General features: G+C 39.9%; 1 protein-coding gene across 3 annotated transcripts in view; it reads right to left on the bottom strand.

The window, feature by feature from the left end:
• kcnip1a (Kv channel interacting protein 1 a) overlaps positions 1–15,305 on the bottom strand; it is a 35,788-nt gene continuing 20,483 nt past the window's right edge. For 2 of the 3 annotated variants that reach the window (XM_072668745.1, XM_072668738.1), the window contains exons 2-8: positions 9,003–9,127; positions 6,973–7,042; positions 6,652–6,722; positions 6,297–6,404; positions 6,058–6,162; positions 4,810–4,872; positions 1–4,173 (exon numbers count right to left, since the gene is read on the bottom strand). In XM_072668745.1, the coding sequence (XP_072524846.1) occupies positions 4,126–4,173; positions 4,810–4,872; positions 6,058–6,162; positions 6,297–6,404; positions 6,652–6,722; positions 6,973–7,042; positions 9,003–9,127 (590 nt within the window). In that variant the 3' untranslated portion in view covers positions 1–4,125. Of the gene's footprint in view, positions 4,174–4,809; positions 4,873–6,057; positions 6,163–6,296; positions 6,405–6,651; positions 6,723–6,972; positions 7,043–9,002; positions 9,128–10,351; positions 10,558–15,305 lie in introns of those variants that run through there. The other variant, XM_072668731.1, reaches the window with a different exon arrangement.

A 15,305-nucleotide genomic window follows, 5' to 3' on the forward strand; every position in this document is an offset into this window, starting at 1 on the left:
TTTTTCTTTGAAATTTTTTATTGTTAAATATCATTTTTTACAGCAACAAGAAAGTATGTTTCCTGTGTCTGTCTGCCTGCTCGTCTGTCTGTCTGTCTGTCTGTCTGTCTTATTTTTATCAACCTGTTTGCTTCAACAATCAAAAAAAAAACAAAGCACAAAGTCGAGCAACTAATTGACGCATCACTTTTGCACAGATTATACTGCGCAATTATTCTGCTTGAAAATAATGAACAGAGAGGTAAATATGGCCCATGAGGTGTTTCCTCTTCATCTCTCTGAAGATTCTGGTCACAGTGAGTGGAGGTATGGCTGTGTGAGTAGCGCACAGTGCTCAACCAAGTTGCTTTTCTGTACACTGTCAAAACTGGAGGAGCCAAAATGGATTTTTTTATATTATTAAAAAGACAATTTAAGATTTACTTAAACACTTTCCATAGATGGTATTTTAGAGAACAATTATTGTAGGCAAGGTGTGTGATTGTGGAAAGCCTCAAGTTCTCAGCAATTGGTAATGAACCAATATTATATTATCTTAAGGTCCTTTAAACCTTTAACTGGTTTTCATTCTCAGATGTCTTTTACAAACATGGTTCCTTAGGGAATCAAAAAATGGCCCTTCTATGGTAGTAATCCTAAAATATTTTATGGCAACTTTTTTAGCAGTGTACAATCACAACTCTCCTCTAAGAACATGATTTTTAAAACCAGTCATTAAGGTCATCCATATAGCACATGTTATTGCTCTGCTCTAGCTCCAAACACACAACTAGGGGATCTCCAGAAGATCTACCTTTCTGCAGGTTTCTGTAGGTTTCACATATCTAACTCAGCTTATTCAGCCAACCAAGCGCTTCTGAAGTTAGTAATTAGATCAGGAAGAAGTTAAGGTTGGTTCTGAAATCTGCATGAAGGTAGATCTCCAAGATCTTACAAGATCTCCACAGGCGTGGTGACCCCTAGTTAAAGAATACTAAATGCTAGTAGAGTTGTGTTGTGAGCTGGGTTAGAAGAAGTACATGAACCACCGGATAAAGACTAATAAAAATATTAACCACTACTCTTACATACTTCAAAATTGATATTTGATTGTTCATAAATGTGCATGACTTGAGTATAGGCAAATATTGATTAGTTATGAAGGACGTAGACAGTAAACCACAACTCACTATAGCTTTGCAGTAAATAGATTTGGTAGATTAAAATGGCTGGCTTGAGTTTGAATGGCTTGAACCTCTGGCTTCATAAATAGTGTCTCTCAGTCATTGACACCCAGGTAAACAATATTTATGTATCCATTTTTTCAGTATTAGTGAGACTTGAAATATACACTACTACCGTTCAAAAGTTTGGAATCAAATATTTTGTTATTTTAAATCCAATAATAATATAGCACAATGTAGATTTAAACAGTGACAACTATACAGCATTTTAGATTTTTTACTGAATATGTTAAGTATACTTGGGGGAAATGAAATTACAATCAAGTTTAAGTAATTATCTATTTAGAATCATTTTCTGTTAGGGTTTCTACCCTGAGTTTTTACCCCATAAATAATTAGGGTAACATTTCCATGATTCCCAAGGAGCTCGCTGTACATATGTCATGAGTCACAAAGAGATCCTGTCCACTGGTGGTGCTGTTTTGCCAAATACATACAACATTGAGAGTCCAATGTCACCACAGCATTCTGATTTTCTCCGCTATGGAGCTTAAAAAAAGGAAGTGATAAATGTAAACACCTGCGGGAATGGATATTGATTTTATGAGAATGTCACTCTTGATGTTCTACAGCCTTCTTTAAATTGTCTATAGCCTTATTCATTGTACTCAAACTTTTTTCTGATTTTCAGTTCCCTACTACTGAAATCTTCAAAGCCAAACATAATGTGTATATTGTAATTTATGTTTATCTGCAACCCAGTAGGCTTTATTTTACTGAAAACATTCTGTCTAAATCAAAAGATTCTAATGATTCACATGTTATTGAATGGTAGTGTTACCCATTTCAACCAAACAAACAGCTCTCACAGTATAATGTACTGCAAGTACATTATGATGTATTCCAATACATTACAAAATTGTATTAAAACAATACTAACAGGTAGGGAGGAACACACAGTCCCCACAGACCCAAGTAAAATAATGGCTTACTTATCCCAATAGACGAGCTTCTCATTGTCTACATCTTGAGAACAGGCACCATATACCTCTGATATCTCTCTTTTTAATTGCTTCACAGTGTGTGGATGTATGGCTATATGATTATTGAGCATTACTGATTTTGGTAATTCACAGCTTTCACATAGTATAACAGTGAACACAGCATTTACAATGAGTGTGACTAATGCAATGTGGCATGACTGTGTAAAAAACACACACTGACCTGCTGCCAAACCTTAATCTCTCAGATAACACCAACTTACACAGGTAGGACTTCCCCAAATATCTGACGATGTCACACAGAAAGACAGGCCGACAGAGACAGAGATGCCTGGACCTAAGACCAACCAGCAAGCACTAACACATAAATTACACTGTAATACTGTAGTACAAAAACACACAGACAACAGAAACACACACAGACCAGATTCAATACTTCAAGCAAGGAGCAGCGCAGAAATGTGGCGGCAACCTGTTTTTCCACAAATAATACAGACCAACACTATCAGAGACTCACTGTCATTGTGATGTTTTGGAAAAGGGGAGCACCACTCAAAAATAGACTAAGACAAAGTCTACAATTGAGTTTGTGTCAGTCTAATAACACTATATTGGTACATAAGACATTGCTGAACAGCCACATGTAACACACATACGCCTAGCTGATATCGGCCTAAATCCAGCGTTCCTCAGGACTAGTCATGCTAATCCTCAGTTAGCTTGATTTAGAGAAGCCTATAAATTGCCTCATATGATGTTTTCATAAGATCCTTTAGGATTTATTAAAATAGAACTCTCTCTAAAGCCATTAGCTTTGAGCTATGCTAAACACAAGCTGTATTTATCCATATGCCAACATGCTTTCTGTCCTTGCCTTAAAGGTCATGCTGAAATGTTTTATCAGCTGCAATACCGCCTACTTTCAAGAGAAGTTAGTGCTGCCGATGTTCCAATCGAAGACATCTTTAGGCCAGATGTTTTTTTTTTATAAACTATTAGCACATCAAACAGATCAAACCGTACAGTAAACATGACATTTATGTTTAAGTTGTCCTATGTAGTGTTTACTGCATCTTCCCTCACGTTAATGTCCCACATTAATCTAACCATTTCCTTCTGGTCTGTAAGTGGCTTGCAGGACAAATCTGAAAGGGCTCTGAGGCATAGAGCGTTCTGAAATGAGCAGCATCAGGAATCTGTTCTGTAGTCCTATTTAGATTTTGTAATTCAGAAAACACATGGTTTGGATAAAGAGGGAACTCAGGACACTCATACTTGTAGCAAATAGATGGATGACTTTGCCTTGTGCCTGCAATTAGTTCCTGTATGTCCTTGACAGAACAGAAAGAACCCAGATATGTATCATCAGTTGTGATCTGACCAATCACATACTCTAGTCACATTGACTTTAACTGCTCAGGCTTCAAATAGTTATCTACACCCTTCTTGTTTTCCAAAAAACATGCACTTTCCCTCCTAGAAAAAAACAGGCTATAGGATATAGCATTACAAAATTATAAGATTATTAGCTCTACTGCTTCTAGAAAAAACTATGCTCTAAACCTTATCACTGTTTTATCTGAGACACATAAAGGTCCCACACAAATAAAATAAGTGAAGCACCTTATTCTATATCGCTAACAGGCTATTTGGAACATTAAACACATGTAACCTTGAAGAGGAACAGCAACAAGGGTGAAAGTGACAAGTCTCAAAAAAAAGAACAAGGGTCAGGATTCCTGGATAACAACTTGGCAATCTGCATATTACCATGGTAACGTGATGATGCTATGCATGTCCAGCTACAGAAAGTGCTACAGGTTACCAAGGTGATATGAAGAGAATGGGATGGAGTAGCCACTTTTCCCTCTCCTCCTGGAACAGGGTTTGCAGAAAGTTTATCAGTCTTCTTATTTCTTTTCCCCCTCTGTTCATGTTCTGCCTTCCATCCTCATCTCCTTTTAAATCACATTCTCAAATAGCTGCAAAGATCTCATGATGTTTTCATCCTAAAGAGAATAGAGAGAGGAAAGGTCATAACTCTACCTATCAAAGGGAACACCGTATCACAATGGCAGGACCAGTGTTTTTATATTGCAGTGATCTATGTGAACACTGGAGGGCAGTACACATTAGGAATAGTAACACTGAAGCAACCTTTGTGGTTAGCTTATCTAGGGGTGACCAGTTAAGCAAGGCACAATTAGTCAACCTCATTTCTTTTTTTTAATTTGAAGATAATAATAGCCCCAGGGCTGATTCATCTTAAAAAATGGACAGGGTATAGCCAGGGTAAGACATACCTAAACAGACTAGCTATTGTCGCAATGATTGTTTTATACACTGATATTAAATACAACTGTCATAAAATAAGCCAGTAAAGATAGGAAAATGACAATTACTGGTTATTGTGGGATATAAAACAAAGCAAACGCACCAAAGATAAAGTAAAACTGACTCAATAAAGTGGGATACTATGGTTAGCCCTGCTTACACAGACAGAGCATACATAGTGACTAATTCTCAAATTAAACCAGGTGTGTTTGAGCAGCAAAATGACCACACTGTGCAGGAATTCAGTCCTCTGGGACTTCCTCATCCTTGCCTAATAAGAAAGAAAAATGACTGAATAAAATGACTGATACCTCTTGACATGATAGTATGAACTCATCAAGAGTGACGACACCATCTCTGTTTTTGTCCATTTTCTGCAGAGAAAAATGAGAAATGCAATGATTTCCCAAATGAGAACTATGAAAGCATTTTTAGACACATAGGAGGGTGTAGGTACGGAGGGAGAGAGGGATTAGGCAGGGAGAGAGGGTGTAGGTAGGGAGGGAGGATGGGTGTGGGTAGGGAGGGAAGGAAGGGAGGGTGTAGGTAGGGAGGGAGGATGGAAGTAGGTCGGAAGGGAGGGTATAGGTAGGGAGGGAGGGTGTAGGGAGGGAGGGAGGGAGGATGTAGGTAGAGAGGGAGGGTGTAGGTAGGGAGGGAGGATGGGTGTAGATAGAGGGTGTAGGTTGGGAGGGAGGGAGAATGGGTGTAGGTAGAGACGGAAGGAGGGGGGGGTAGGCAGGGAGATTTGACAGGTGCGTGTGAGAGAGAGAGATTAAGCAAAGAGTGAGTTATGACCTCTCCCACAGATCTTATAGGACTTTTAGCGCCTGCCTCTCCTCCGTAATCACTAGTTTATTTTAAATCGGAGGGACGTGGAAACAGCCTGAGGGTCCTTCAGGAGCGTTTGAACTGTTTGTGATGTGTCTAAATTACCCAGCGCAAAATTCTGTTCTGCACTGAATACTGAATGAACTGCCATACTGGCCATATACTATATGATCTGTCAGACCTCCTCCTGTACCAGACCTCTTCAGTTTTCTCCAGTTTCCAAGAGCCTTTTGATGGTGTACGAAAGTGTACTAATGACACTCTGGTCAATATGTCTTTCCTTGTTAAGGGTCTTTCCCTAGTCATTATAATTGCAATCCCCACATGCCCTGTTGTCTAACTACTGCAGTAGAGAGTGCAGTAACACAGTCTGGTTCAACACTGCTTTAATACATAAAGGGTTGGAAAACCTTCAATTACATCAATTTTCAAAGCTTAATTCATGTCATATCTATCAGCTGTTAAAAAAAGGCCATTGTCCATAAAAAGGCCATTTTTTATACAGTTTACATTACATTACTTCCTGCAAATGCCCTGACAGTTTACTGCTTGTCATTTTAGGTTACTGGAGTTTTCAATGTACTTTTAAAACACTAGGCTTAAATGTAAACGAAAACTGGACAAAATGGGGACGTTCTAAAACTTTTGACCAAATCTGTATATATTTTTTATGAACAGGCAGACAAATTCAGCATGATCTGTCCAATTCAAGAGACAGCATTTCTGACCTGAAAGAAAGCATCCACGTGCTGCTTGGGTGCATCTGTCTTCAGCGCAGGATATGTGTACTTCCCCATCATATCATAGATCGCTCTTACAATGTCTGTCATCTCCTGCACAGTTCAGTACACACAAAACACACACACACTCACATGTAAGATCAGCCCTGTGTGTGCTTGTTGGGAAGGATGCGGGTGATGGGTTGTTAGAATGATTGTCAGGTATTTGCACACACACATATACATACCTCCTTGTTAATATAGCCATCTTTGTTGATGTCATAAAGGTTGAACGTCCACTGCAACTTCTCCCTTGTAGAACCTCTTAATAAGATGGACAGAGCTGTTACAAAGTCCTGAGTGAGAAAGAGAAAGGGTGAGAGTAACAGAGAGAGGAGGGTTAGAAAAGACAGATGCAAGAAAGCTATGTGTATTTTTAGTCTCTTTGTAGTCACTCTAGTGAGGGTACAGAGTTGGATGAAAAGAGGTCAGGAGAAAGAGCCTTTTTGAAAAAACAGAATGACAGAAAAATAAAAAAGTGTGTGTGTTAGTGTGTGTGCTGAGGCCAGACACAGAGTGATCAGAGAAAACAGAGAGACTCACCTCAAACTTGATAGAGCCACTGTGGCCTGAGTCAAAGGCATTGAAAAGATAGTGGGCATATGTACTGGCATCTACAGGAAAGAGTGCAGAATAAATTTGTTAGGCCAATTAAGGTGCACAGGCACAACATCTTGCTTTGTATCGCACTCTTATAGACATAGTGTCTAAACTTAAAGGTATCTTTAAATTTTTGGCCTATTCAAACTAGCTGAGGTTTTTCTTGGGTAAATACCAAAGCTATATTTTAACTTTTGTAAGTCGCTCTGGATAAGAACGTCTGCTAAAAGCCTTAAATGTAAATGTAAATGTTAATGTACGTACCTCCATGAGGAAAGAACTGTGAGTAAATCTGTTTGAAGGTCTCTTCATTGACTACCCCGCTAGGACATTCCTAAGAAAGGTGACACAAAAGATGGAGAGAGAAAGAAATGCCTAAGGTTAGAATAAGGCCAAAATCTACTGTAACTTGTAATATGAAGGTGCGCAGGTCTGGCGTGTCCATATAGACAACTGTATAGGGTGGCACTTCAGCAAGGGGGGGCAAACATGTCATTACTTTATCCAGCTCTTTATGATTTTTGCCACCCTCTTCAGTGCCAGTCTAGTCCCTAAAGGGAAGTTAAATTTTACCCTATTTCCTAACTCGGTGACATGTGAGAAGAAGTGGAGGACGTGGACTAAGCAGAGTGGAACACCATATTGCAAATTAAACCAGTAGGGAAAAAAGTTAAATATTTGCTTTGTGATTAAGTTAGCTAACTAGCAAATCAGTCTGGCTGTCAAAGTCTTTCTTTGGATTAAGTGGCATCTGAATCCAAACCCAAAAAGGAGACTAAATTATTGTAAAGGGAAATAGACTGAAAACATTCTAACTGTATCCACTGCAGTGTTTTGTGAATCGGCAGCACACTTGTCTGTGTATGGTCTTTTGTGTGGTTTGGCCTATGTGCTGTGATGTTACAAATCTGCTGAGGCAAACATATTTTGCCTGAAGGTGCTCAGGAAACCCTGCAGTGTTGAATGCAACAAGTGAATTGCATAATCCGTACTCAGTATTAGTATAGTTATCAGGGTTGAGGAAATACAATATTCTCCTAATTGTCAGACAATGTTTGAAACTCTTTCTGGTCTACACAAGATATGCAGTTTTAAAGTGGTTGGCTTAGGGGTGCAGTAGCATTTCTTCCAAAAAAAACAAAAAGGGATTTTTGTGCCGTTTTTCACAATGTCAGTAATCAACAAAGGGCCTGTGTGAATAGCAGCCATCCAACCTATCCAATCTAGAAGCATTGGCCATATTTTTTTAGTTGTTGCCCAACCAACACGCTCATGTTGAATTCACATGGGTGGAACGTGGGCATGGGTTCTGAGTGGGGTTTCAGGTGGGCATGGGTTCTAAATGGGGTTGTATTTGTTGTTACTGGAACCCAGTTGGGCTTCCCAAATGGGCCCCATCATCACAGCCCACCTCAATTTGCTGAGTCCCATCTAGGCATCATGTACAGTGTACAACTCAAATGGAGCGTACATTTAACCCCTCCTGGACCCATCACTGACACTGTTGGGCATCCATATGTGAGGTCGACATAGAACCTGTGGACAAAACTTTCTGGTTTCCAATTGGGCTACCCATAGACACCTCACATCATATGGAATATCTCACTCCTGCTAATTATGCTAATACAATGACAGAATTCAAATGACATGGTTTGGTGATTTTATATGTGAAAAGTAAAAGTTTACTATGTGTAACAGTAAACAACCTTAAGTTTGGCATTTCGCACAGTTTCTCTTTTTTGCTGAATAACATAAAAAATAACTTAATTATAAATAAGTTAAATATAAATATATAAATATATAACGTAAATAAACAGTATATGTGCACTAAAAGTGTAGAAGTGGTTGGTATAGGCTAACAACACTCTCTATGGTTGTCTCTTTGGCAGGCTGGGGTCCGAATACCTGGCTGGACAAGCACATCACCATTTAGTGTGACGAACGCATCAAGATGCTGGATGCACTTCAGTCCTTCTTTCAGTTCAATAGTGCTGTTTACTTGCATGTGGGTTTAAGCTACTCTACACACCTCTGATTCCAGTTGAGAAAGACTCTGACCCTGTTTTGAGCTCCACTTAGGCTAATTTTAAATGCTTCTTTTCAACAAGGGGACATGTATCCTCCTGAACAGATTAGTCAGCTACAAATGCTATTATTTATAACCTACATACATACCCTCAGCTAGCTGTCCGTTCTGCCCTGCCCATGCCCATGCCCAGGCCCGGCTCACAAATCAGGAACACAGGCTTGTGTGTGTGTGTGTGTTTGTGTGTGTTTGGTCTATTAATACATACATTTTTAAAGCCCCTGTAGAGCACCTGTAGCTCTCTCTTGCTAAAGTTGGTCTGAGCTTCCAGCTGATCCAGGCCCTCCGGACGATGACACACCATCGTCATCTCCAAATCATCGTCCACCTTATCTGCAGAGTTAAGGAAGACAGAAAAAAAGACTGTTGAAAGGCAAAGTCAAGCTCTGGAGAGAAGCAGGGTCTTTCTGCCAAGTCCACCGGGAAACACACAAACCACTGTGTGTCCTCTACTGCTATGCCCTGAGGCTCTTCAGGGTCTAATGTTAATGGCTGGGGTAATGGGTGAAGGAGCTGTCACGCATGGCACGCATGCGCACACATGTACACAGTCATGCATAAATGACTTAAACATACATGTGTGGTCTACACATGTATGTTTAAGTCATTTATGCATAATCAGCTCTGTACAAATCTCAGAAGGTCACTGTCATGAAACCCCAGAAATAGCAACTTTACAGGAGAAGGGAAAAACATTTTGGAGCATTTCTATTGGTCCTTTCATCATGAAATGTTGAAAAAATGTAAAGATGAACTTCTAGATTTATGTTATGTCAAAAAATTCAAATAAAAAATGGAGATACATGGTTTTGACAGTGACAATGTGATTAAGTATCAAGTAAATATCTTCAATATCTACTACTACTACTACTAAAACACTGGATCCCAAAGAGCCACTGAAATACACTGAAAAACACTACACGCACACGCATTATCGTTGGGATTGTTGCTATGGGCAATATTTCACCTTCACACACTGACACTACCCAGCTCCCTCGAAAAACATGCATGCGTGCATGCACACACACATTGTACTCCTATCATAAGACAATTAGTGCAATTAGTATTAGTTTCTGCTAACATGTGTCACAGTTTACCTATCATTAATGTGTGGTTTCTGCAAGATTACTACACTGAATTAAACAGTAAGACACAGTTAACACATCGCCCAGAGTGATACACAGAAAATCACAGCAGAGAACAAGCTAAATGTAAAACCAGTACAGAGTTCATATCCATCTGCATCCATACAGTTCAATGTTTTTAAATGAACATCAGTCCATCAGTTCAATTGAACATAATAATGAACATCAGTTCATTATTATTACGTTAATTAAATTGCCCGCGTGCAATTTTCTAGAATTATATATTTATGTTAAAAAATAAGGTTAATAAAATAAACAACGTTTTAGACCTATATCTGATCCTCTACCATTTGTTTCTACTATTGTGCACGGCATTCTCAACACTTATGTCAGTCAAATCCTTAATGAATTGTAACTCCCAGTGTAACTTGCTCCAAGTACGTAAACACAAGTGTGTGTAAAGGTAACTCACCCTCTGTGTTTATCAGTCCTAGTGTGTGTAGGAGTTTCAGAGCTCCACACAGCAGGAGGACGATGGCCAAAGTGTGCAAACCGTCTCCTTCTCCGTCATCCATCTCTCACACACACCGCCTACCTCCTACTGCTGGACCTGCCTAACTCAGCTTTCTCTGTTACTACTACATTAATCACCCCTGTGTATACCCCAGCTCCCCCTCTCTCTCTCTCCCGCTCTCTCTCTCTCACTCTCTCACTCTGGGTCATTTGTTTCTCCTCTCCTCTTGTTCACCTCCAGAGATCTGACGCATGCACTTTAAACTTTTTTTAAACAATGTAATATAATAACAGCAGGGCCTGTTCTCATTACAGTAACGTGTGTGTGTGTGTGTGGGGGGGGGGGGGGGGGGCAGCCCCAGGTGTGTTCCGGACAGTAAGGACACTAAGGACAATAACAATTCATCTTTTGTGTGTTTTTTTTGTGTGTGTGTGTGTGTGTGTGTGTGTGTATAAAGGAAATATAAAGAAAAATAAATAAATAAATAAGATTTTGGTGAGCTGAGCTATCTCATTTTTGCTATATTTGTTTATATACATATTTTTACTTATTTAGGTTGTCAGGCCATTTTGTTATATTGTTTTAACATCTTCTCAGTGGCATCAGTGAAAAATGAGTATTTATACAGCACGCCTGTCAAAACAGGGGAAACCCAAGTATGTGCAGGGCGGTGGGACTCCAGGAGCAGGGATGGGGATCATAGAAATGTCCTTCTTAGTTAGTTCAGGTTTACACAATAGAAATACATGGAAAATGCGCACACACACACATCTGAGGGCATTCTTTAGTAAATATAGAACCATGACAACTCAAAGAACCCTTCGAATGCCTAAATGGTGCCTTGTTTAAAGGGTTCTTCACACTGGTGAATACAGTGGTATATAGAACCCCTTTTGAGTAAAGAGTATATAATCATAATCGTCTGTAGGACCCTGTATTTTCATTTTGATATGATGATGGTTAGAACCGCATATAAATAAATAAATATATATACAGTGAGTCCAAGAAGTATTTGATCCCTTGCTGATTTTCTTTGTTTGCCCACTAATAAAGACACTATCCTTCTGCACTTTTAATGGTAGATATATTCTAACATGGAGAGACAGAATATCAAGACAAAAATCCAGAATATAATTTTAAAGAATATATTTTAATTAATTTGTATTTCAATGAGGAAAATAAGTATTTGATCCCTCTTGCCAAACACACTCAATACTTAGTGGCAAAGCCTTTGTTTGCAAGCACAGCGGTGAGACGTTTGTTGTAGTTAACCACAAGTTTAGCACACACACCAGGGGGAATTTTGGCCCACTCTTCTTTGCAGATCCTCTCTAAATCATGAAGGTTGGTGGGCTGTCGCTTGGCAACTCTGACCTTCAGCTCCCTCCATAGATTTTCGATCGGATTGAGGTCTGGCGACTGGCTGGGCCACTCCATGACCTTAATGTGATTTTTCTTGAGCCAATCCTTTGTTGCCTTTGCTGTATGTTTAGGGTCGTTATCATGTTGGAAGACCCAACCACGGCCCATTTTCAGATCCCTGGCAGAGGGGAGGAGGTTGTCCCTCAGGATTGTGCGGTACATGGCTCCATCCATCTTCCCAGTGATGCGGTGAAGTAGCCCTGTACCCTTGGCAGAGAAACACCCCCAAAACATTATGCTTCCACCTCCATGCTTGACGGTGGGCACAGTGTTCTTGGGGTCATAGGCAGCATTTTTCTTCCTCCACACATGGCGGGTGGAGTTGAGGCCAAAAAGTTCAATTTTGGTCTCGTCTGACCACAAAACCTTCTCCCAATAACTTGGTTCATCTTTCAAATGATCATTGGCATACTTGAGGCGCGCCTCCACATGTGCTCTCTTCAGCAGGGGTACCTTTCGGGCACTGCAGGATGTGAATCCATTGTTGCGCAAAGTGTTGCCAATTGTTTCCTTGCAAACTGTGGTCCCAGCTGCCTTCAGGTCATTTGCTAACTCCTGCCGAGTGGTTGCAGGACGATTTCTGACTGTTCTCAGCATCATTGCCACCCCACGAGGCGAAATCTTCTTTGGAGCACCGGGCCGAGGTCTGTTGATTGTCATGTTATACTCTTTAAACTTTCTGATAATTGCACCAATAGTTGTTACTTTCACATCCAACACCTTACTAATCTTTTTGTAGCCCATTCCAGCTTTGTGAAGGTCAACAATTCTGACTCTGAGGTCCTGTGACAGCTCTTTGGTTTTACCCATGTTGGAGACTTGAAATCTGTGTGATCTGTCTGATTCTGTGGACAGGTGTTTTTCACACAAGTGATTAGTGAGAACAGGTGGCTTCAGGTCAGGTAACAAGTTGATTGGGAGTGTCTAACTGGTCTGTAAAAGCCAGAACTGCTAATGAATACTAAGGGATCAAATACTTATTTCACTCCATGAAATACAAATCAATTAATATATATTCCTTAGATTTATTTTCTGGATTTTCTTTTTAATATTCTGTCTCTCCATGTAAGAATACATCTACCATTAAAAGTATAGAATGATCATGTCTTTATTAGTGGGCCAACGAAGAAAATCAGCAAGGGATCAAATACTTCTTGGACTCACTGTATGTATATATATATATATATATATCCACTGTGTCATGTGACAGAGTGTGTGTACTGTGACAGAATGACGTAGGGGATGCAGTGGTTAGGGGACATTTCCAACACAGTATTTAGCGGTCATCCATGTTTTAAGCAACGAGCGGTCACTAAGGAATTAATTAGTATTAATTAGCAACACACACACAGACGCACAGATATTCCGCAGCCATTCCGACCTGCATATGTTCAGCTGTCATGGAAATATATAAAGCGCTGTCCCTGTCCCTGCACAAATGGTCAGCCCAATACTGAAAACAGTGATGACGAGCTGGTAGAATGAGTACAGCAGCACATCATATATTTCACAGCAATGCTGCTCATTGACCACTAGATGAAGACAAAGACCTACAACCAAATACCAGCCATGACTCTAAACCCTTTCATCAGGGACTATCCTAAACCAGTGGTCCCCAACGCTGGCTCAGGATGCCCACTGTCCAGCACATTTTAGTGCTGTCCTGCTTCCAGCACATCTGGCACAACTAATTAACACATCGAATCAACAAGGGAAACACAAGCATGTGCAGGGCAGTGGGCCTCCAGGACCATGGATGGTTTAGAGTGTCCTTCTTCATTAGAACTTTGCAGGTCTACACAACAGAAATACATGAAAAATCTGAGGGGATTCTTTGCTAAATATACTATTATATACTATTATATACTATATAACTATTACAAATCAAAGAACCATTTGAATGCCTAGATGGTCCTTTGCCTTGTTAAAATATTCTTCACACTGGTGAAAAACCTTTTGCAGATGGTTTCTTTAAAAACAATTTGTTACTATTGTGAAATTTTAGTAGTTTATTTAACACTTTTAGTATAGAGAGTATGTCATTATAATAGGGTTAGCCCCTGGAATGGCCATTGGGCAAGATACTGGTCTTCTCGCACTGCTCTACATGAGCCTGTGAAAAACCCCCATGATGAACATTTTTCTATTTGAATATCTCTGCTATGATGGTGGTTGGTACTGCATAGTGAGTAACACTGTGTCACCACCTGCGTATCTGTGACTGTTGTGTGGGTGATGTGTGCAGATGGTCCTCATAGGTGTTGGTCAACATACTTGCATACAATACTTGAATATGTACACTAGGGGGCAGTGTCTAAACCAAAATGCACAGAAGACAAAGAGGAAAGTCTGATGTTTCTTTCTGTCTCTTTTCCAACAATTCTCACACTATTGTTCATTCGGACACTATTGTTTAGAACTCATCCCTCCGCAACTCTAATACAAAGCCAATCAGCACTTTGGAAAACCTTGTATCTCCAAAATGACAACTTATCAGAAGAAAGAAAGAAATAATAATCTACACTGACTTTCAGTGGAAGTGGAAATGTTTAAATGTGTTTAAAAAGATCAGATTTCCACAAAGTGGAAGGTTTGACAGAGCAGCCATGATGCTGACAATTCCTTTCATTTTTCTTAAAGGGAAATCCAGCTTAGACTCTGAGTTTCTAATATGGACATGACACCAACTACAGAACAAGGCATGACTTAAGAGGTATGCATATTACAGCCTATGCAAGTTACACTTAATCACGACCACCTTTTCTGTATTTTAGCATAGACACACTTATGTGCATCTTCATGCAAATATATGCTGATTTATATAAATGCTGATTGGCTATCCAGATTGGGTAACCATAGACAAAAAGGATTGATTGGCAGAAGAGGTGTGATGTTACAGACATGTATACAATCCATTCTTATAACTCTGTAAAAACAGTGAAGTCATTTTGTTTACTTTGTGTTTGGATACTGCCCCTAGTGTTCAAGTTCATATTACATGCAATTACAAAATTCAGGTGTTTCATTCAGTCCCATTGCCACAAGTGTATAAAATCAAGCTCCTAACCATGCAGTCTGCCTTTACAACCATTAGTGCAAGAAAGATTGCTTCTAAAGAGTTTTCTGAATTTCAGTGTGGTGCTGTAACAGGATGCCACCATTGCAATAAGTCAGTTCATGAAATTTCTTCCCCCCTAGATATTCCACCATAAGCTGTAAGTGGCATTATTGATAAGTGGAAGCGGTTAGGAACCCCAGCAAGATAACGTTAAGTTACAGAGCAGGGTCTCTGAGTGCTGAGGAGCATAGTGCGCAGGGAGCAGAGAGGGCCCAACAGTGGCAGCTTGTCAAGCCCGGGTATTGATCCCACAACCCAGTCAGCAATAGCCCAGTGCTCTAACAGCTGAGCCACTACTGCCCCTCCTCTGCGCCTGTGTTTACAGATACACAGATACACAGAGGACTGTAATTAGATTAAACTTCCTACAAC

This window comes from Salminus brasiliensis, chromosome 2 (genome assembly GCF_030463535.1).
Source record: "Salminus brasiliensis chromosome 2, fSalBra1.hap2, whole genome shotgun sequence".
Taxonomy (NCBI): Eukaryota; Metazoa; Chordata; class Actinopteri; order Characiformes; family Bryconidae; genus Salminus; species Salminus brasiliensis.